The sequence below is a fragment of the Callospermophilus lateralis genome, chromosome 17, assembly GCF_048772815.1.
Source record: "Callospermophilus lateralis isolate mCalLat2 chromosome 17, mCalLat2.hap1, whole genome shotgun sequence".
Taxonomy (NCBI): domain Eukaryota; kingdom Metazoa; phylum Chordata; class Mammalia; order Rodentia; family Sciuridae; genus Callospermophilus; species Callospermophilus lateralis.
In genome coordinates this window covers 42015464-42039613 of record NC_135321.1, presented here as the reverse complement: position 1 = coordinate 42039613, position 24150 = coordinate 42015464, and the positions used below count along the sequence as shown (strand labels likewise).

General features: G+C 37.7%; 1 protein-coding gene across 1 annotated transcript in view; it reads right to left on the bottom strand.

The window, feature by feature from the left end:
- Positions 1-2850: 2850 nt before the first annotated feature.
- The window catches only part of Cdh2 (cadherin 2), a 209752-nt gene continuing 188452 nt past the window's right edge, over positions 2851-24150 (bottom strand). The window contains exons 15-16 of the mRNA XM_076836787.2: positions 13654-13818; positions 2851-3106 (exon numbers count right to left, since the gene is read on the bottom strand). Coding sequence (XP_076692902.2) covers positions 2900-3106; positions 13654-13818 — 372 coding nt within the window. The 3' untranslated portion in view covers positions 2851-2899. The remainder of the gene's footprint in view (positions 3107-13653; positions 13819-24150) is intronic.

The window sequence follows — 24150 nt, the reverse complement described above, 5'->3', positions numbered from 1 at the left end:
AGGAAGTTGCTGACTTTTTAGAAAGCCTCATCTTTTAGCTAAAAGGCACTTTGAAGTAATGTTAAAACATTTATAATTTCAGCCATATTTAATTAACTTCTCTCTACTTTAATCCTACAATTCCGTCTCCAAGCATCTAATTTAGAGAAGTACTCCCATGCAGAAACTTGCACAAGAATGTTGACTGTGGCATTGTTTTTAATATCAAGAAAGCTGGAAACAAGAAATTAACTAGGAAATGATTCAATAACACCATTATGTCCATATTATGGAATACTATGTGACGGTTAAAAGGATGAGTAGAGGTACATTTATACAAATATGGAAAAATTTCCAAATACACTTAGTGAAATAAGCAAGTTACATAAAAATACAGAATATACAATCCCATCTTCATGAAACAAAGCAAAATAAAATCCTTATGGAAATAATAGTATAAAAATTCTTTCTTAACAAGAATCAGAAATTATAACCAGCTAGATAGAAGTTCCCCTGGGAGCAGGGTGGGGTCTTCCACTTTTTATTGATTTCTTCTTCTTTTTTTCCTTTAAAATGTTTTTACTAAGGAAATATAGTCAAGTACTACATCTACAAAAATGGTAAGTTTTGAAAATTAAGGCTTACTGAGTATGTATATATAAATGTTTACCCTTAATGCTAAAAATTTATAATTGTGTCCTAGATATGGTCTTTTTAACAATGTTGTTTTATCTAAATGATATAAATATTAAATGTTTGAATTTTCAGTTTTCTTTAGATGTATACTACCAGAGTGGGGCACAGTCTAAGAACCAATTTGAAAAAGACTATTCCAATTATCAAATTTAGTAAGTTTTCATTATGAAAATTCCCACCGGCAAGCTCTGGCATTTAATGATTAGGAAAGTTAACAAGAAGTATTACCCACAGAATGAATCAATAGAAAAGTAAAATTCACTGTCTAATATACAGTGACCTTTATGTTAAGCAAAAAAAAAAAAAAAAAAAAAAAAAATGGAGTTCATTAGTGGAGGTATCTTGTTTTTCAAAGTGTACAGTATAAGAATATATGCTGAGATAATGACTTTGAAGCAAATAGAAAAATACAGTGACAATTTCTTTAGGTCTCTTAAAATTGACTTGTGAATCATAGTAAGATACATAACATTTTTTTTTTTTATAAAATTTTGTGAAGTTTATGAAAGCATGTTTCCCTTTCTTGGTCCCATTAGGACATATCAGGTATATCAAACTAAAGCTAAAGGATAAGTCAATGGACACGTCAGTCAAACCTAAGTGTGGTTTCCTAAGTACATGAAACAGTGGCTTTGATGAATCATATGACAGTTCCCTAGGGGACAAAGGCCTGTTAGAATCAGCATAACCCATGAGCAGGAGCAAAAAGAAAACAAGAATTTTACCAAAGTTCACTGACGTAAAAGGATGTGACTTTTAGTAAGCTCTGTTTCTGAGTCACTTGATGTTCTTCTTCTATGACGGATGAGGAGCTCCAAAATGATGCTCTCTGTGGCACATGCGCACGGTGGCCGTGCCACCCATTTTGGTGGTGAATGGTGCAAGAACCAATACATTCTTTTTTGTACTGTTGTTCTCAGCGGAACGCCAGTACTTGGGATTTTTACAACGTTCAAAGTAGCTCAAGTAGAAAAGAAAAAGTTCAAACCAGTCACCAGATCCAAAATTAGCATTTTATTCAGAACGCTGGGGGTCAGAGGTGTATCATTTATATTCTGGTACACAATACAGAGGCAAAGCTGTTGTCAGAAGTCTCTCCAGTTTTAAAAGCTTTTTTTTGTTTTTTCATTTTTTTTTTTTTTTTAAAAACACACACTTAGTAGTGCTACCAGTGTCAGGCCACCCCTTTCTTTTCTTTTTCTTTCCTTTTTTTTTTTAAATTTTTTTGGTACAAATTATGTAAAACATTTGTGCTAAGAACTTTGCTCCCTCCCCAAAACAAAAAAAGAAAATAAAAAATAAAAAAAATTAAAAAATTAAAAATTGAGTATTCTAACTACAGCTCAACAATTGAATCAAATGTCACTTTGTTTGTAAATACTTTATCCATAACGAAAGATATAAACATGCAAAAAACCTGAATTCATTGTCCAAATAATACATACACATGTTCTGAAGTTTCTGCACTTCTCCATAGACTATGCCGATAAAACATTATGTACACATACCATTTTTTTTTTACAGTGAAGTGGAAAAAATACAGTAAATAAAAAAAGTGTACATGGATTAAGACCAAAATGTGTCTAACATTCTAGTTTATGAAAAAATTCAATTTTGCTACAAATTGGTGATATGAAAACTCCCTTTATTTGCAACCAGCTGCGTAAGTTTTTAAGATTTTTAGTGAAAAAAAAATTCTAAAGTCTAAAACTAGAAGTAATGTACATTTTCCAATCTCATGGTCTCATCCCCCAAGATAATAAAATCGATCGCTCCATGAGTTCGTTTTTTTTTTTTTTTGTTTAATTCTGTATTTTAACAAAAGCAAATGCAATGTAACAAAAGCGTGTTGAAGCATATCATGGTTGAACTTCCTGCTCCCACCACAAAATATTTTGTCTTTTACTTATCGTTTCAGAAATCAGTACCATTAAAGCCTTAAACATAAAACTAATTCCAATCTGAAAAAGGTACAAAAAGGCACATAAAATCCCAGTGCTTCTGTACTGTAAAATTCAAGTGTAACTGAGCTCAGTGTTTTTCCAAACAGTATTGGATCACTGATATTCCCTCTGAGCCCAAATTGGTTTGCAGCCTATGCCAAAAGCCTCCAGCAAGCACTGTGCTAGTAGACTACAAAGTTAAAGCCTAGCTTCTGTATGCTTTTTGGGAATATCAGTTGAAATTGTTTGTACTTGTCCAAAAACCAAGTTCACCCTGAAGTTCAGTCATCACCTCCACCATACATGTCAGCGAGTTTCTTGAATCGTGGTCCCCAGTCGTTCAGGTAATCATAGTCCTGCTCTCCACCACTACTTGAGGAATTAAGGGAGCTCAAGGACCCAGCAGTGGAGCCACTACCTTCGTAGTCAAAGACTAAGAGGGAATCATATGGCGGAGCTGTGGGATCATTGTCAGCAGCTTTAAGGCCCTACAATGTGGAAAGAGAAAGGAAGAAAGAGTTAAGAGAGGGTTACAATTTGAAAAACCATAAGCAGATGCCAAGGACTTCATGGTATTGAACACTTGGTAAATTTCCACTTGTAAGATTACATTTTCAACACATAGAAACTGGTATTCTCACTGTTTGGAAGTTATACAAAAAGTAGTAACTTGCTTCTTTTCCTTTGCAAGCAAACAATCCTAAGGAGTGTAGGCTAGCATGCAAGACATAAAGTGGGAGGGAGTTAATTGGAGAACATGTTTGACAGACAGCAGCAATGAGGGCCAACTGCTTGAAGCAGATTAGAGGATCTTAAATAACACAATATATGGAACAGGACTGATAGACTGTAAAACAATCTCATTGAAATATAAGGTAAACTATATCATGGTAATTGCTATAAACGGAATTCTCTCATTCAATAAACATAGAAAAATTACCCTTTCTGGAAACTGTATGGAAATGGAAGGAGACCCTCATTGTTACATAAAACTACATATAAGAGTTTGTGAGGGGAAAGGGGAAAAAAAAAAAGGGAGAGAATTAAACCACAGCAGATGGGGTAGAGAGGGAAGAGGAGAGGGAAGGGGAGGGGGGATAGTAGGGGATAGGAAAGGTAGCAGAATACAACAGTCATTAATATGGTATTATGTAAAAATGTGGATGTGTAACCGATGTCATTCTGCAACTTGTAATTGGGGTAAAAATGGGAGCTGATAACCCATTTGAATCAAATGTATGGAAGATGATATGCCATGAGCTTTGTAATGTTTTGAACAACCAATAAAAAAAATATTAAAAAAAAAATTACCCTTTCTATCGAGGATAACTGGTGTGACTGTGTAATAGTCTACTTGGCAAGACCAGTTTTGAATGAGTAATTTAGTGGTAGAACAGGTTATGTGAAGTTATATGAAATAATACAGAAAGGTTTTGAAACCATGTGATCCATGGACCCTAATCAGAATGAGGGTTAGGGGATTTTGAGAATTAACCGTTTGAACAAGAAGCATATGTAGGGCAAGGAGAAAGATATACGTGTTAGTGCCAAGTGGTCCCCGATCCTCTAGCAGCTTGCAATCTAAGCAACAGGCATTTCTATAATATGAAAGGAATGATAAATAAATAACAAAACTGTGAATTCTAAACAAAAATCATCAGGATTCTGAAAAATTACTCTGTCTACCTTGAGGAGCTAATAAGCATTCAAAGTGGAGGTAGCTTTGCATTTATTTGACCCAAGTTTGAAAAGATATCAAAGAAAGAAGGAAAGTGACTCATTAAATCAGTTGTGTTATTAATGAAACATAAAATGTGGAATTAATTGATAAATTATGAACAGGTTTTTTTTTTTTAATGGAGTAACTTCTACTTTTCCAAAGGCCCTAGAAAAATCATGATACAATACCTGTACATGATATAAATATTAGGGAGTGCAGAATCTTGTAAATATAAATAACATGCCTATTCTAAATCTTAAAAACAACTTAAGTAATAAAAAATAATAGAATAATTATCATCTATATTCTTAACTCTTGCAGATTCTTTTAAATATGTAATTTAAATATCTGCAGCTAATTTGTAATTCTGTACTACAAAACCTTTAGGGACTTAATACTAGGTCCATTTGGAATTTTCTGTAATATTTTCTCAACTGCATTTTAGTATGCCAAGATATACCAATATTGGTCTTCAAGCAATTGTTCTCTTTTTACAATGCTGCTTTTCAAATGTGGTGGGCTTATGGCGACCTTACTTATCATCCAAGATGTACAGGCTGTCTCCTTGAGAGATCAAGCCTTCCAATCCACATGTATTTTGTGAGCATACATATGTGGTTTTTCTATGAACATTTGTTCATTTAGTCTTTCAAGTTCATAGAGAAAGAATAAGGAAAAAGAGCACAAAAATTAAGGTCAGAGTCAGTGCCATCTAGCGTTGAAGAGATCAGATCTTAAATGACACTCCTGCTCTCCACAGTATTAGCTGTGGGAATTCAGCATTTCCTCATCTGCAACTGTAATAACAATAATCAGATTATATAAGACTAAATGAGATAAAGAGACTCAATAGCTCATCCTAGTTATCTGGCACTTGTAAAGCTCAAGGAGTATTGGCTGTTATTATTATTATTATTATTAATGTTTTAAGTTTAAAGGAAACTTTTCTGCTTTGGAATTTGAAAAAATGAAAAAAAATGTGAAGACATAATATTTTAAGAAATAAAATGCTGCTAGACTTCAATCAAAAATGTGAGTGGAAAGTACCCAGTATCAGCTTTCCCATCTCCAAGGATCTCTTACCATCAATCCTAACCATTAAATTAGGCACCACTCTCCCTCATTTATAACTCAGAAAAAGCTATATTAAATAAAATAAAGCAAGTCTTAAGCAAATGACTTCCACACAGAAAACCAATAAATTTAGATAGGATATTCCTTATCTTATTTTTAGAATAAGCTACAAAGCAATTCTGCTAAGACCAAGAACCACCACAACCTACAATTTCCCAGAATTCATATAACTCCTTTCTGTGGTTGATGGTGTTACTGTCCTTAGTGATTCACCACCCTTGTTTGTGGCCCACACTGCCACAAGTTCCTCTCTGGAGTCAGAATTTACTTACTCCACCCCTCCGTCAGGCTCAGCTGGCTATGGGAGTGGCTTTGGCCAAAGAAATGTGAATAGCAGTGAGGAGCAGGAGCACATTTGGAGCCCTAATATCTTTCCACTTCTCTGTTTCCCTTCCTCAAGGAGAATGCCCTGCCTCAGATGGGGGTTATACTTCCCCATGGACTTTACAATGAAGAAGACACATGATACTGATAGACTGCAGTTGACTTACAACCTGAGGAAGAAGTCAACCTTTGATTCTGTAAGCCAATGAAACTTGGCATTATTAGTTGCTGTAGACATAGCTGGCAAAAAACCAAGGAATGCACCTTCATTCATTTTATTAGTTTATTAATTCAATTAATGGCATATTGGTTTGGGGTCTATGACTCTATAATGTGTGGAAACACAGCCTTTAATAAGCTAGATCCATTGCCTGACCTCTTAGAATTTACAGTCACACATTAGTATGTACCCATTTCCCATTTTTCCAAAAAAAATCTAGTAACTACAAATATAAGCAATAAACTAAAGAGATTCCTTTCGTTTAGCACTGTCTAACATGGTCCTACCACACAAGAACTGGACCTAAGAAGAATCTGACAGAAAATCAAGAAAAATCAGGGAAATTCCTGATAAGGAGAATGGATGCTTGAAAAAAAAAAACATTAAAATTTATCATGACAACTGCTTTATAACACAGACAGTGAGACACTGGCAAAGGTCCCTGTGTTTAGGTAATTGACTTCATCACAATTTGATTTTTAAGTGAAAATACTCACAGAGCACTGCCCAAACCTTATAGTGTCAGCACCAAACTGGAAAAATGGAAAGGTTAAGATGAAAATTAGCTCTAAATAGTCAATGGCAGGGCCTCAAGCGTGTCTGGATTCAGAGATGGGGAAGTAATGACCGTTGTTCACTGTGTCCAGGGAAGAGACACTAGAAGCTGTGTGATCTTCACTGGAGTGTTAAAGAACCCCAGGACTCTTCATCAACTATCTAAGCCACCTCACTGGAGTCCTTAAAATAGATTCTAATGCTGGAGATAATCTCCTATAAGAATCTGTTGGGATTCTTAACAATATTCTTTTTATTTGATCATTTCTTTTTTCTATTCCTGCATTGGTTTCTGGATCATCCTGGTAGTTTTTGCATTTGTTTTCTTTTAGGAAAAACAAAACAAAACAAAACGAAAGAAGAGGTTAAAGTTAAGGCCATAAAAATCCATTAAGGAGAGATCACTGTGCCATGTGAGTGCATGGTACATTGTCTTAGGGCTTAATGATGATAGAAGGGCAAAGCCACTGAACTTTTCAAGAATTCTTAGGCAAGCCATCTTTCTAGGCAGGAGAGGTTAAGTACTTTAAGTTCCTTCCACTTGGATGGCACTGATTTTTATCTGAGAATTTAATATGACCCTTCTGAATGAGGTACTGCATAAATTCTTGGTAATATTTTGGTAATTCTAAAAAGATCACAGTCAGGCCCTCAGAAACTGACAGTAACAGGCATGCAATCAGACAGAATGTGCAGAATAAATCTGGGGACAACAGAACCTTCTGGTTCTCCCTTATGTGATTGCTTTATTTTTGATGTGGACACCTTCAAGAATGATGTACAAAGTACTTTTCACATGATGTATAAGTACTGTTACCAAATTTATAAACTAACAGCATGTGCTTCTCTAGGTTTGACTAAATTTAGCAAAGTATGCTCACTTCACCTTTCTTGGAGAGGCAGATCTGAAACTCTAGATAAATTTATCTGAATAAATTTTCTGTAGTTTGAGCTCCTCTGCAAAGTGAAAGAGCTACAGTTGAATTCTTGCTGAGCTTATATTTATAGACTTCTGATCCTATGCTTTATGGGTGGGGACATGCTTTTATGGGTACTATAAAAACCCACATTCTTCAGTGAAGAACACACAAGGGATACAAGAAGAAAGAGGCCTATTGATACCCTAACATTCTGTCTTCTACAGTCTTAGTGCCATTGCTTTGGCTTAGGTTCTCATTATATCCTGCCTGGACCAGAGCCTTCCAACCGGACTTGCTATCTCCAGTGCTATTTCTGCTTCTTTCCTAAAAACTAGCTTTGGTTTCTCGCTCAACTATTGATGTCACTTCCCCAGGCAAAACCCTCCCAGAGCTTTCTATGACCTATAGCAGAGTTTCCCACATAACCCAAGCGTTTCCCCCAGGGCTAGGTGGAGATGTTCTTTTAATTGTGCCTGAATGCTATAGAGCAATTCCCTATAATAAAGAATATTACAATTTATTATAAGTTTAAGCAAATAGGAGAAAAGATACAGAGTTGGAAAAAAAACTAGAAAGTGTTTCTCAAATGCCTGCCTTTTGGGGAGACCAGCAAGATTAAAAAAAAGCAAAATCCTTTAAGAAGAGCATCCAGGAACTCTAGAGGGTTCATCTACTTGTTTCAGTCATCGTCAACCCCAGCAACCACAAATGAATTATGCACCATTCCTCAAACCCCAGTGTCATGTTCTTGTGTACTACTGTGTTATTTGCATATTAATTGTCTCCCAACTGAAATGTGGTTGAGTTTGTTTGAAATGTTTCCTTTCATTTTTTTTTCTTCTGATGAACATCTGTTATCTATCCATGCACCCACCCACCCACCCACCCACCCAAAAGCTCAATAAAAATGTTACTTCTAGCTAGGCACAATGGTGTACACCTATAATCCCAGTGGCTCAGGAGGCTGAGGCAGGAGGATTGAGAGTTCAAAGACAGTCTCAGCAAAAGCAAGGTACTAAGCAACTCAGTGAGACCCTATTTCTAAATAAAATACAAAATAGGGCTGAGAATGTAGCTCAGTGGTTGAGTTCAATCCCTGGTACCTGCCTCTCCCTGCAAAAAAGTCACTTCTGTTGCATGGATTTTTTTTTTTTCCTCCAGCCATGACTGGGAGTCACTCCTATGAACTCTTTGGACCCTTTTTTTTTATTACAATATCTGAATTGCTCCTAGATAGTGACATCCCTTTTTGCAGAGGCTGTTTTGTACTCACACTCTGCTTTCCAACACAGCACCTGGCATTTGGCAGCTATTCTACGGGATAACTCTGCACTGGTGACCTGGGCTTAGGTTTTTTCCTCTTCACATCTAGTTCATGTTTATATCTGCTTCTTTCAGGAAAATCACGTATCTGGATTTGAAATATACGTGGACCTATAAAAATACATGTGGATGATCATGGTAAACACCATGTTTATTGTGTTAGATTCTAGGTCAACATTGCCATCCCTCTTTTGGCAGTTTCATTGGGATTAAAGCAATGTTTTTGAAAGGACAGGATTTAAACTATATCATCTGAAATTATAGACAGTAGAAAGTTTTAATCATACCAAGTAATTTACACATAATTCTCATTATGATATATTCTCATTTATAATAATTCAGAGACTTCACCATATGACAGGCACTGTACCTCGTATTTTACATAAATGATCACATTGAGTTCTTATTTCAATCTGAAAAGAAGGGTCTACTATTATCAACCATCTTACAAGTAAGAGAATTGGAAATGTAAGAGGTTAGATTTAAGGACCTTGACCTTGTACTAGGTAATAGAGGTGTTGGTGAAGCCCTTGGATTTGAATTCACACAAAAATCTAATTCCTGTAAAATAGGAGTGAGATACTTCAAAGAGGACAAATTAAATGTAATGAATAAGAGAGGAAAAAAAAACCCAACCATTTTAAACTTTAGTAGTTTCAAGCAAACTATTCTAGAAGAAACTTTCATGTCCTTTAATAGAAGGATACACTCAGTTTTTATTCTTCTGAGATAAGAAAAAAATATGGGATTAGTAAAGTTGTTGGAGGTATGCTAATATCTACTGTCAGGATGAGATTAAAGGAATGTGTTTCAAATTTTCACCCTCTGAAGGTCATGTATGAAAAGTCAAAACAGAATGAAATTCTGCAACTGAAATCCAAAAAACATGTGACCTGTTTTACTCTACCTACCAGACTGAAAATGCGTTATCCTTTTTGAGATTCAAGTCAACATTCATTCATTATTTAAATAAACAAATTAGAAAATGTTCTCATGAGCTTTCCTACTCCTTACATCTATAAAAGCACTCCAATTATAATCACCACTACATTATTCTTCCTTTGGAACATTTGGTATTCTGCTAAATCAAATAAGACCTGGAGATAAATAAATTTGTGTGCATTTTCAATGTTTTTACAAAATGCGCTTGAGTTCTTTCGAGGTGCCTTCCACTGTTTTAAAAGTTTACATGTATTTATTTTTGTCTGTTAAGTCAATGGAAGATATTGATCAAGTCCTAATGGGTGTCTTGGATTGAAGACTCTACCTGGTGCTTTCAGAGTTCTAACAATTTTCATCTCCCTCAACTGACCCACAGAAATAGCCATCACATCCCTGGAATTTCTTTTTGGTTGTTTTCTGTGATACCTTAACCTCTTCCTGTCTCCAATTGTAGGGACATTTCTAGGAACAGTATTTTATTCCCTTACTCCTTAACCTGTCTCTGTCTTGTCATCACTTTCAGTTTCATAGATTTAGTGCCATTTTAGGAATGACTCCCAAATTGCCTTGTTTCATTTATTTATTCATCAAACCAAGGAGGCTCACACTCTCCCTCAGGATAAGGACCTCTTTCTGGAGCAAGGAAGGGCTCAGGGAAGGGTCAAAGGAAACCAGGTGTTCTGAATGGAGGTGGGGTGGGCTAGCCCATATCCTGTGTTCCTGACTCTTCCTGTCTTGGTAAAGACTTCATAAAGGAACTAACTTCTGAAGAAGCAGGCAGGCAGATTTGAGGCAGGAAGAACAGCACAGAATTATAAGGCAAGACTGAAGGATAAGTAGAGCTCTTGATGCAGGCCTCCAAGATGCAGGTCAGGGAGGGTCCTAAGATGAAGTTGGAAAGCCAAGTAAGAATCAGACACAACAGGCTTCCTTCTCCTGGCAGAGTAAGGCTCCATACAGGAATGTTTGCATTATATAGAGGACTTTGGGGTTTTATTCCAATAAACCTGCTATAGGTTGAAAAGATCTAAGTTGAAAATGTATTTATAACCCAACCTACAAACATCGTAGCTTAGCAACACAGTACAACATAGGGGCTCGGTTGTATTGCTGCAGCATGCAAGAGAGTATGACTGCATATAACTAGCTTGGGAAAAGAGCCACATTCGAAACTTAAAAGTATGGTTTCTATTGAATATTGCCATTCTTTTTTCACCACTGTCAGGTCAAAACACTGTTAAGTGGAATCATCTCAAGTCAGGGATTGTCTGTATGAAGACTGTGGTGATAGTCAAGTAGGGAAGATACACAAGAGAATCTGTGTCCCATTTACCTTTCAGCTACACTTTGCTGGCAGTTATGTTATACATAGCAGGCATTCATTAGTGATTTGCTGAATAGATGATCCTAAACAGAGTTCAAGATGATTTCAAAATGAGCTCTTTTTAACATATGCTCAAATGATGACTGATTGTACTCTGAAGTTCACTTATAGCCAATTGTTTAGAATCAAGTTTTTCCATAGGAGAAATCACAAATATTTGTTTTGATCTCAAACCACATTTTAGGCTGATACCTAACCTAAGCATTGTTTTAGAGAAAGGAAATTCCAAGTAGAAATTCCTACTGTATCTCTATCTGCTGTGGCAGCAGAAGGGCTGGGTCACCAAATCTTATTAACTAAATGTTCTTTTCTATCTACTAAGGAAAATGCAGTCAGTGCAAAAAACAAAACAAAACAAAAATCAATGCTCACGCACACATGCATGCATGCACACACACACACACAGACAGAACATACACACGAAAACACAAACTTGGAATCAACGATATCCTTGTTTCCTGAATGTAATCAGCACCAGTAGAGTGAAAAGCTCCAGACTGGGTCCCTGCTGAATATCAATCAAATGCAAATTCGATGGTGCCCACAGCTTTATGCCCTATACACCTGCTTATAGTACTTAAATTCCTGAAAACAACAAAAGAGCTTGGCAGTGTATTAGATGCTTAGGTTATAAAAACATGAACAAGAAATAGTACTTGTCCTGCAGAGCACTCACATACTAAAGTGGGAGAAAGAAACAGGGACAGTTATAATCCAGTTGGTGTGGGTTAAGGCAGAGGAAGCTTCTTGCTAGCTTAGCCTTGCCTGGAGGGATCAAGGAAGGCTTTACAGAGAAGGGGGCATTTGAATTAATTCCTTTCAGCTAAGGGGAGTCTTGCAGATGGTCAAGAAGGTATGGGGTTTGCAGAAGTTATTGTCTGTAAAGTGTGAAGCTTTGGGAGAAATGAAAACAGCTCTTTGGAGCTGCAGAACAGAAGGGGATTCAAGGAGGGAAAGAGTGGGCAGGAATGGGATTATGAACTGCTTTATAAATTGCTTAGTGTTTCATTTTTATTAGCAAGAAAAGAAGACTATCAAGAACAGACTTGAGTTGCAGAGAATACTGATACCTCAGGGACAGGCAGAAACTTTCAGTAAGTATTTGTTGAATTACACTCAAGCCAGAATTCTTGTTTTCAAAAAGTCCAGTTCCTGCACTGCACAGTTACAGTCAAAAGATTCACTGTATCTCGAAACCCCATAACCACAGAAAACCCACAACAATTTTTCATAATGATGAATGTTCAATCAGATATAAAATCCTCAGGTATTCATAAATGTACTAAAAGATCTAGCACTATAAATAAATTCAGGTGAATTATTTAAGCAGGTCTGTATGTAAATAAGAGTTAAAAGAGTCAGGACAGATTTTTCTAGAAAAAAGGGAGTCACTGGTATTCTGTTGTTTTTGCCTCCCATCTGCTTTTAATCACGTCTACTACAAATTAACCTATTGCTTGCTTAACAGAAGTGAATGCATACGTTCAGAAAGCGGTATGACTTTTAGAAATAGACAGTAATGGGTAGATGAACAGGCAGCTAAATATCCCAACTATGTTTCAAAACTTTTTCTACAATCTGTAAGTGCATCTAAATACCTCATGTAGACGTTTACACCTTATACAATTACTTCAAGGAGATCCAGGAAATAAAAGGTTTATCAGCACAAGACAGAAGGCCACATATAACAGATGCATTCCATTTTATAATGCAACAAGAACAATTGAGATCTTGAAGATCTGGAGGATATGGCCAGAGAACATGACTCCTGCCATACATTCACAGTCAACATCAATATGTACCACTGCCATTTATGCTTGATTAAAAATTTAAAGAGAAGATTAGCTCTAACCCAAAGAAGCAATATAAATCATTTTACTTCCAAACTTAAGTATAAAATGTAGCAGAACTCTTGGTCAGTAACATAAGTGTGTCATAATAATTTTGACAATGAAAATCATATCTGTTATATTCAACAGAGAATTAGCTTCCTCTTACAGAAGCTCTTAAAACTCCTCAACTAGGCAAGTATTTAAATCACTTACATAATATTTAATTTAGCTGTTCTTCCACTAATCTCCTTTAATGGAGCCATTGGGTAGGCAATGAATTCTCACCATATGTGGAATTCAAAGGGTACATACAGTAAGGGATACATTTAAAGGGAACTACTGCTACATTTATCAGTGCTAATAAATAAAATTATAATACACTATAATATTGTTAGCCTATTACTTGGCAGTCAAGGGAAAAAGTATTTCTTGGAGACAGTGTGACTAATACCAATAAATTATATGAGTATCATTTTGCACACACAAAATATTAATTGACAGATCTCTTTTGGGTTGATCAAAGCAATTAAATTCGTTCTCTATTACTGAAGCCATACTAGCTTCCACCTAAAAATGAATTTAAATATGTTTTAATGAACTACACAACTATATTCCAAGCAACCTGTGACCTACACAGATCTAACCATGGGCATAAAATAAAAAGAGAGTCTTTCTCTGCACCTCGTTAATGAAGTCCCCGATGTCCCCAGGGTGTGGGGCTGCAGATCGGACTGGATACTGTGGCTCAGCGTGGATGGGTCTCTCATCCAGCCGCCGGATTCCCACAGGCTTGATGGCATCAGGCTCCACTGTGTCAGGCTGCTGGAGCTGGCTCAAGTCATAGTCCTGCAAGAGACAAAATCAAAACTCCATGGTAGATGGGCACAGCGATGGAAAATTCCAACCTTTGTTTTTAAACACATACTCAGAATGCATAGAAATGAGTGAAATTTAACATAATGGAAAAGTTGCCACTAGGAGTTTTTCATGTTATGATTAAATATTTCTTTCACACAGCTCTTTCTTCTGTGTTTTTCATTTCTACAGTCTGTGCTCCATCTGCTTTAAACCGTGCCTCATCATTTCCCAATGGGAAACAGCAGTATGATGAGGTCTCTCCATAAAATGACTAAAAAAACCGACGAGAACATATAGTTGTACCACGGAAGGAAAGAACTAACCTAATGTCTTTAAGATTAAAAAAATAAATAAATAGAAGTGATGAGGGGGCTTTCTCCTGTTCCCTAAGGGAAGGCATCAGTGCATCAGGGTTTTGAAGGCATCCTAGGTCCCTCTTTTCCTCTCATGGTCCAGAGCAGAGTCCACAAATTACAGTCTGTGAGCCCTCTCATCTGTGGCCTATTTTTCCTTAAGAATGGCTTTTACATTTTCAAAGGATTACTTAAAATATCAACAAAGAATATGCTACCAGGACTATATGCAGTCTCCCAAATTTGAACCCTTTCCTATCTGGCCCTCGACAGAAAGAGTTTGCCAACCTCTGCTCCAGGGGTGCTGGGCCAGGAAGTGTGGAGTTCCTTCCAATGCACCCTCTGGAATGTCCTGGAAAAGCAGCCTGTCCACTTGCAAAGAGGTAGAGTAGAACCCATGAAGAAGGATGCTCTGGGCACAGGCTGAGCCCTCAGAACTATTTTCAGCTACTGCATCAGCCAGCTGTATGGGGATGTATAAAGACACTGACCAGAGGTGGAACTGAATTGAAATTTTAGGTTTGGGCATTTGCTTTGTCCTTTTCAAACCTCTAAATTTTGGAGCTATAAAATGTCATATCCCCAGCTTAACCAAGATGCTCCAATTCAACACTGACATTTATGAGAGTACTGATTTTGGGGTACTTTCTTGGTTTTAGTCTTTAGTGACCTCTCTGTTTGGGCTCAGCTTTAAACCTCTCACAACATCTCTATAGTGGTTCTGATTTATTCAACACTCAAACATTTACCATGTTTGGCAGTGTTTTGGGTGTTTTACACATGTCTGCTCATTTAATCTTCTTTACACATTTTATCATCATCCCCTTTTAAGAGACCAGAATACTGAGTTTCAAGTAACTCAAGTACGTCGCTTGAGGTCCTAGATCTATGAAGGTTTAGGAACACATTCTGACTTCAAATGAATTGGACTCCACAGCCTGGCTCTTCTAGCGGTCACCTGTGACTGTGAATCCAGACTGAGTTATAAGGTTAGATTTAGGGAGGAATGAACTAGATAGATGAGCAGGAACAGAAAAGAATGTTGTGAGGAATGATTAAGAAGGAGATGAAGGAGATGAGGGTCACTCAATTTCAGACCCACTATGTGCCAAACACTGTAGCAGACTCCAGACAAGGGTTTTCTCACCACTCATACTTCCTAACAAACCCGCGAAGCAAGTTTTATGATCAGCTCTTTAGAAGAAAGATGAGGACATTGCCACCATCATGCAGCTAATACGTGATTCGGATGGGAATCAAATCAAAATACGTCTGTCTTTGATGTATCTGACCTGACTCCTTGCTCTTGGAGATGCTCTGATCATGACAACAGTCCCCAAGAGTCATCCCTTGCAGAGAGCTTCATCCAGCCTGACAGGTACCATGATGAAAAAGCTCTGCCTCTCCTGAGTGCAACATGATGTCGAAGGTGAGGTAGATACCCACAGAGCAGGAGACTCACAAACTTGGTCTCTCATGAGATATAAAGAACTCTGAGGGAAAGCTGGCTTTAGATTTGAACCCTGAACTGTAACCGGGCTAAGGAGAAAGCACTGCTGAATCAGTAACATGAGCAAAGGCATGGGAATGCTGTTAGGACAGAGTTCAAGTCATTCACAGAAAAATGAATGAAAACAGCCTGACCTTACACAAATGTGCTCTGTTTTCAACTTTATAGAACTTACAATTGTGAGTCCTAGAATATTTTAAAGGCCTACATGAGACAATATGTGAAAGCCTTTGGAATGTTCACATGCTCTACCAGATAAAAAGAGATTTATTTAGAGAATTTAGAATGCTTTCACACTATGAAGCCTGGTTTCCCAGGCCATGTTTAATTGGATAACCACCAAGCACAGGAGAGTGGGGTAAATCGTGAATAAGTGTGCATTCTAACAATTACCAAAAGCTTTTCCTAGAGGGGAAAATACTGATAAGTGGATTGATGACAGTTAGTAAATGTGTTACGCCAAGGGTAGAAAAAGCTTTATTAGAAGTCTGAATTACACAAAAACAGGTAATTGAATCTGGTGTTTAAGGACTGTCTTTTATCTGGTGACATGTCCCTTGACAGTCTGGGATTTATTATATGATAGTTCAGTTTCTCAATGGTAAGAATATGGAGGCATCTCTTTTATACAACCAGAAACAAAAAACAAAAAACAAAACACTCACGTGGTCTTTGCCCGTGCTATTCTGTACCTGGAAAGAATCTCTACTTGAACTTTTCATAAAATTCACTGTATCCTAAGGTTGCAAATAAAAAATATATATATATATATATTTTGGTACTGGGGATTGAGCTTGTGGGCACTCAACCACTGAGCTCATGGCCAGCTCTATTTTGTATTTTATTTAAAGCCAGGGTCTCACTGAGTTACTTTGAAACCTGCCACCCTCCTAACTTAGCCTCCTGAGCTGCTGGGATCACAGGCATGCGAAAAATGCTTTTTGATTGGCCACCAGTGTTTCATGAATGTTCAAATAAGTCACCAACATTTAAACATAGGCATATCTCATCTGAAAACAGGAAGTTCTGCCAAAGAGAGCTCACATTTTACATAACAATGCTTTGCCACTGGTAACAGCTCTTTCCTTTGGACAAGAACAGTGCCCCCTCCCCTCCTGCTTCACTAACTATTGCCTATCTAGCTTACTTATTATTAAATAAAAGCATGTTAATTCTCAGGTTTTGATCTTTCTTTTGATCTGTCCATAGTTATTTCCTACTACCATAAGAACCATAGAACAGGAACTGTCCTAAACTTCTTTGGTTCGGCTCAGTCCTTTTAATCCACAATCTGCCAGACCTACAGAAAGCATTCATACCAAATAAGAGTTGAATACAACTTCATTAATGATTTTCCTCCCAGATAGCAAAAGAGCAGTCAATGCAAGAAATGTGCTCAGATCACATTACACATTAGCAGTAATTCACAAGGGGGGAGAGAGAACGAACCCTGATCTCTCGTGTTCTGCTATATTTCACACTTCAGTTCTGAAGAATCATTGCCAAGAATCATTGCCAAGGTCCATGGTGAGTTCTCCCATAGTTTATAGAAACCTATGAAGTTCCTCAATTACAATGAGATCAAAAAAAGAGTCATAAAGCCATCCATGTGCAGGAAACTAGAAATGGTTAAAACATACATCTCCGTGATGGCTCCTCTTTGTCTACTGTAGTGTAAGATATAAAAATCTGATGGTGGTAAGGAGCACGTGGAAGTGCCCTCAGCTCACAGGGAAGGGCTCTTCTGCTGACGTCCATCTGTGTTATACAGCTACAGTTCTGATCTGGAGGTCCAATTTTAGACCTTTTGATAAAGGGTCGCCCTATGTGAACTTCCTAAATTATACATCTTTACAATCCCATAATGCTCTACTTAAACACGCAAATTACAATGTGTAGAATGAGAATTATAATGGGAATTACAGAGACTGAAAATGTTCTCAGAGTCTCTGGGTTCATGGTCTTACTTCTGGGGATTATAAACAATCCAACAAGAAATTTTTACTTGGTTCCTAAAACTCTGGAGAAAGAACTGATCTGAAAATTCTCTTACGAAAATTCTCACTGTCAACCTTGACAGTGTTAGCTTCCCAGAGAAATTTAATTTTCCAATGAAAGCCAAGGAAAATCTTGTTTAAACTAATGTGTGGAATACGTGTTAACTAGCAATGGACATTAAAAGTAGACATGGATTTAGGGTATTTAGAATACTAACATTGCAAGTAACAGTATTTTCTTTTCTCTACAATTCAAAATGTCTTCAGAGTGATTTAATTATGGGAAAGTTAGTACGAAGTTAATAAATAGCTAAAGCTCTGCTTCTGGCTTTTCTTGAAAATATTCCACTACTTGCAATGATTTATAATTAGTTCAGAAAATAACTGCAAAATCTAGGTTAGAACATTAGGTTTTGCTTGATAAAATAAAAGAAAATAAAAATAAAGTAAATAAAAATAAAAGAGCATCAGAATAAGTTGCAATTCCGGAATCCCAGGCAAATATTTTGGGAAACTACCCTTGCAGACAGAATCTACAGGATGTGATTTTGACTATTTCAGGGGAAAACAAAATTATTCATTTATCTTTCTTCCTTTCAGGGAGTGCCTACTGTATGGCAAATACCATTTTCAGCTCTGAGAGGGTGAAGAAGGAAGCCAACCTTGGTCCCATCACCTGTGAGGAATGACATTAGGTACTTCATGTGGTGTCTCATGTAATACAAATGAAACCCCTCAATCAAAGGTCACTGCTCCCACCTGTTGATCAAAGCAGTTCAGTGAGACCAATGATTCAACCAAGGTCACGGACTCATTAAGCAGTGCCCAGGAAAACCAACAAATAGTTGGCTGAGCAAAGAAATGCTCCATTTAGTTTATTAACTGAGGAAGCCATCAGGGGGTTCAGTGCATGAAAGGAAAATTTGAGATGCTGATGCTAAGGAGGCTCTGGGCTGTGGTAAGTGAGATAGGAGAGACCTGAGTCCTGAGGGCCCTACACAGTTGGTTAGAACAGGCTCCAGCTGCCTATGCAACAGGGAATCCTCACTTAGGCCCAGCAAGGGTCTGGCATGTGGAGGAGATAGGTGGGCACTTGAAGTTCATGATCCTTTGAGAACCAGTGAGCAAAACCTATTGCTCTGTCCTAGGCAAGGACTGGCATGAGTGGGCACCTTCCTTTCATAGCAGCAAAGGTTTCATAACCTTAGAATTCCCATGCAGATGTAGTTTCAATCTCTTTTAATGTCTGAAGACAGAGTGACCATAAGAAATAAAAACAGACATATAATTCTCAAGGAAAAACAATGTATCTGGAAAAAAACTGACTATGGCATGGGCAAGAAAGTAATGGAAAGTGGAGAAGAACATTATTATCTCACTCTCTATTAAAATAATTGAATAAAATAGTAAAATAATGATAAGGTGTCAACATATAACTGTATAACTCCTGACAAGTAAGTCAAACACCCTTGCAAGCTTTATGTAAGTTACATTACAACCTAATTTTTCTCAGCAAAGTATAATTATGATGGTAACCATCTTACACAGGTGAAATGCTATGAAAAACTAAATAAATCCTATGGATTATTAAAGGCCTCCCCCCAATAAAAGATTTCCTAAAAGTCTTTCTGAATTGAATTGTAAACTTAATCAAGATAACTTGAGAACTTAAGCAGATGAAGAACCCCATTCTCTATTTTCATAGACATTTTTTAATTAACATGAGAGGAAATGGATATAATTCGCCAGCAAAATCAATGTAGCTTTCAACAAAGCTGAGGTCCCACTACGAGGGACCGGTTCATTGTTCCTGCTTCCCTGGCTTCCTGTGAATGGGGTACCACATAGCATCTTTCAAAATGCTATCTGTTCTCAGATTTGTGCATGAGCTGAAGGCTCTTTCTTTGGTATAAAAATTATGGTTCTGTTTCAGAACACTGGCACTGTTGAAATTTTACCACGATGCATTTCCCATTGTGAATTTTTGGCATATTCTTTTGAGAAAAATGCAGCCAATGCACAATTCACTTTGAAGCAACAAATACTTTCTCAAAGCCTCTTGGATCACAGACATGGTTACTGACCTCCAAATCATTAAAGCAGTAGAGTATCGAAGATATCAGGAGCTGTGGAGGAGGGGCTGCTACAGGAAAGGAAGATGTGGATGCGCTGAGCCTTTGGGGTCCAGCACAGGGACTCCTTCACAAAGAACAACATGCTTCTGGGAATCTGAAATATCTTTTTTTGCCTAATGTCTGTAATTTCTCCCTTTTGGGGGGCGGAGTACCAGGAACTGAAGTCAGGGGCACTTGACCACTGAGCCACCTCCCCAGCCCTATTTTGTATTTTATTTAGAGACAGGGTCTCATTGAGTTGCTTAGTGCCTCTCTTTTTACTGAGTCTGGCCTTGAACTCAGAATTCTCCCGTCTCCTCCTCCAGAGCCGCTGGGATTACAGGCATGCCCCATGGAGCCTGGCTGTAATTTGCTATGCTTTTTATGCAATTCAGTTACAGGCCCACCAAGAGGGATACATTCCTTAATGCCCCCGAGCATTCTCTATGTTGGAAGATAAAAGTATACCATTGAATGTGTCTTCAATTCCATATTTAATCCTGAGAACCAACTTTTCCTCAAAAAAAAAAAAAGTCACCACTCATAAAAGATCAAAGACATTCTATCATAGCATGACCTATTATTTGATCTTGGAGGAGACATAAAAACAGATAATAAAGAAACAGCAACATTTGGTGGGGAATATGGTGAGAGAGAATGGAAATCCTTCCTGCGATTATGACAGATCATTCGGGAATTTCCTAAAGAAGAATATGTTTTGTTTTCAGATCATGGTATTGACTTAAAGAAATTGTATTCTAAAGTCAGAGTACCTTGATTCAAAGCCTGGCTTCCTCACAGCTTAAATGTGTGACCTTCAGCAGATTGCATAAATTGCCTGTGCTAACCTTAATAGTTAGTATTCAACCTTTGCACACAAAAAAGCAAATGAGGACTCCATTAATAAATCCATAGCAATGCTCAAGAAACATCTTCTGTGACATCCACATAGTAAATATTTTAAGCTTTTGGGGCAACACAATCTCTTTTGCAATATCTCAACTCCACTGCCACTGTGGCATACAAATATGTCAACAATGGGCATGGCTCATGGCTCTGCTCCAGTAAATCTGTGTTCATAAAAATTGGCAGTTGGTGGCTATGGATGCTGGTCAAACTTTGACCAACAGCATTTTGGCATCTTAAGTCTTTTTTTTCCCCTTTCTGCACAGTGCTGACCCCTACTTGGTATTCAAATCCTTATCATTTGTTATTATGGGGCTATTGATAAATTATCATTATCCCAAACATAAGTATAATAAGTTTATGATTAGTCAGGAGAAATGAATATTAAAATCAGTTACTTAAAATATTATGTTCAGTCACATGAAGTGATAGGAATAGCAAAGACTCAGGTGAAAATCACATGCACATTAAAGCTATTTAATAAGCAATAGGGATGGGTACTGACCGGCCCAGAATATGTGTTGTTTGTAGCCTAGCAGTATGCGTCCCCTGCCAATAAGTGTATTGAGAATGGCATGCAAAAAGGGAATGATAATGTATTAATCCAATTCCTGGTGAAACTCTGCTCTTGTGAAATCATTTCAATAAATAAAATATGCTATTGCTTGCAGGTGGGCATAAATGTATGAATAACTTGGAAATGTCATTAACAAAGCATTATTGGCCAATAATGAAAACATTGAAAGTGGTCTCCAATTATGTCCAGATTGGAGAGTTTGCTTATAAAACAAAATTATTTTATATAACAATTATTTAAAGGAATTAAATACATCATGGTTGAGTTACGCAAATTCATTCTCCACTTGGGTTAGATGGCTGGGCTTGTTGCTCAACTTGGGGTTGCTTCTTGAGATGGGCATGGTGTCCACAGAGACCTGCTGGCTTATGCTGTGATCTCTTGACTCAGAGAAGTACCTGTTTGGCCCCAAGGAACTATCTTGTATACACGTTCCATTCCCTTGTCTAGGCATCTTACCTGGATTTCAGATTTTAGTTTCTGTAGTCCAAATTTATATGTTGTTGTTTTGATAATTTGATTGTTCAGATTGACTGTCTAGACTTTAACTTTGTTAATGTGCTCAATTTTGCAAGCCACACTTAGCCAATTAGTTGGGTCTTACCTTTTGCCTAGTCTAAAGCCAGACTTCTAGTGGTCATTTAATAAGCTGTGGTCTAGCCCCCAGCCTTGCTGATCTTATCCAGTATCACCTGCCCACTATAAGTCAGTAAGACTAAACAAAATTTCCACCATAGGGTCTCCAGCACAGTGCATAAGAGTCTGAACTCTTTAGATGTATACACCTGGGTTTGAAACTGGACTAGTAGCATTGCCACTTCATAGAGGCTTTGGGAAAAACGTCATAAGAGGCATGCAAACTAAAAACACAGTACATCACGTGACATAGCATAGGTATATGACAAAGCCTAGCATTAAAAACACTGCCATCATTTCCTGCAGGAATCAGAGATATTGAAGGATTAAAGTGAAGTGATCAGGAGTGGAGTTAATTCTGCAGGTAGAATTGCAGACCAAGTTAGAAATGCAGGAAGAAGATCCAGTGCTGTTCAACTAACATTCTCTGAGTGCTGCTAGGTGACACCTGTCCAAATGATAGAATAAAAAATGATCAAGACAAGTCTTACTGTCACCAGCCTAAGGTTAGGACTAGGGCTGAACAGTTCAAAACAGAGAGGCATGGATACTGTGGATCCCAGAGCAGAGAGAGCCTGGATTTAGCCTGGGACCCCTAAACAAGGTATCTTGAGATGAATCTTTTTTTTTTTTTAATATTTTTATTTTTTAGTTTTCGGCGGACACAACATCTTTGTTTGTATGTGGTGCTGAGGATCAAACCCGGGCCGCACGCATGCCAGGTGAGCGCGCTACCACTTGAGCCACATCCCCAGTCCTTGAGATGAATCTTGATGGCTAAGCAGGTGGAGACATGGACTAAGCCAAGAAAATATAGCAAGATGTGAGTACAGAAGTAGAGGTAGTTCATTGCTACAGCAGTTTAAAATGCTAAGTAGGAGGGGCAACGACAGGAGAAACTGAGTCATCAGCTCTCAAAGTCTGCATTCCTAAAAGTCAAATCCCAGGTCACGGAATTATGTGTTCCATGTGGCCCCTGAACTCTGCTGAATGTACTTTCTGTGTCAGGGAGATTCTGAGATCTAGTTTACTTAAGTTCTGAGACTAATTTCTACAGATCACATGAGAAATCAATATCATCAAAAACAACAACAACAACAACAACAACAACAACAACAACATGGCAACTGACACAGAGATTAAATATGGATCTTTTCAGTTCTAGAAACCCTGGCTACTAAAAGGAACTCCTATCAAGTCTCCTTTTTTCCTGAAATTACCTGTGATTACTGACATGTGCATGTGCTGGGGGGCCTGCTCAAAAAGAGAATGACAGAAAGTCCAGAGTGACACAAAGTACCAGGTGCTTTCTCCAGATAAAGGGAAGCTACCCTTCGTGGTTTGTGGTGAGCCTTTCATCCTGATTTCAGGCCCGTCTTGTTTTCATCAGCTGTGGAACGTTCTGTCTTGACCATGTCTAGGAACACACTTCCTCTGGCTCAGGAAGATGCAGCTGGCTGTTGGTGGGGTAAAAACTGTTCTTATAGAACCTCCCTAAAAACTCTCCTCACTCTTGACAACTAACCTGGGTTGGGGACAGACCTGATGCTGATCACTAAACCCATTTATTCCTCTTTCAAATAGTGGCATAGCAAAAAGATATTTTCCAGGGACTTGGGAACAGAAGTGATGTGTACCATTTCCAGGCCTGGCCCCTAAATCCTCCTCCACATCCTATCGCCGTCCAGTGATTACAAGTCCATATGGATGGGGTGGCCTTGGAAACCACGTGTGGAGGTGGAGCTGTGGGCACATGGTGTCCTTGAATGACCATGTGGAACAAAGCTCCCTCCTTCACACCAGATGCCCATGACCTGCCACTCATTTACTATGAAGCAGGCAAGAAACACATTTCAATTAGGTTTCATCACTGAAGTCTTAGTTACAGTGGTAAGCTATTTTAACTAGTACACCTGGCTAAATATATCTGGGTGGCTAATCCACTTTATTTTCTTTTAAACCCGTAATATAGAAAACTATCCTATGGTTTCAGGACTCCATGGTACCTTCTCCTCATAGGAATCTGTTTTTATTATTTCAAAGACTAATAAGTAGTATATAATTTAATCAGGGTCTGAAAAACAAACATCTATAAAGTACAGGCTGATAATAAAAACCAGTCAAGCTGGTCTGGTAGAAAAAGAAAGAATTGGCTGGAACATGCTCGTCTTGCTTAAAGAAGAAAGCTTCTATTTAGTTTCTGATAATTGCATCCTGTCAGAACGCA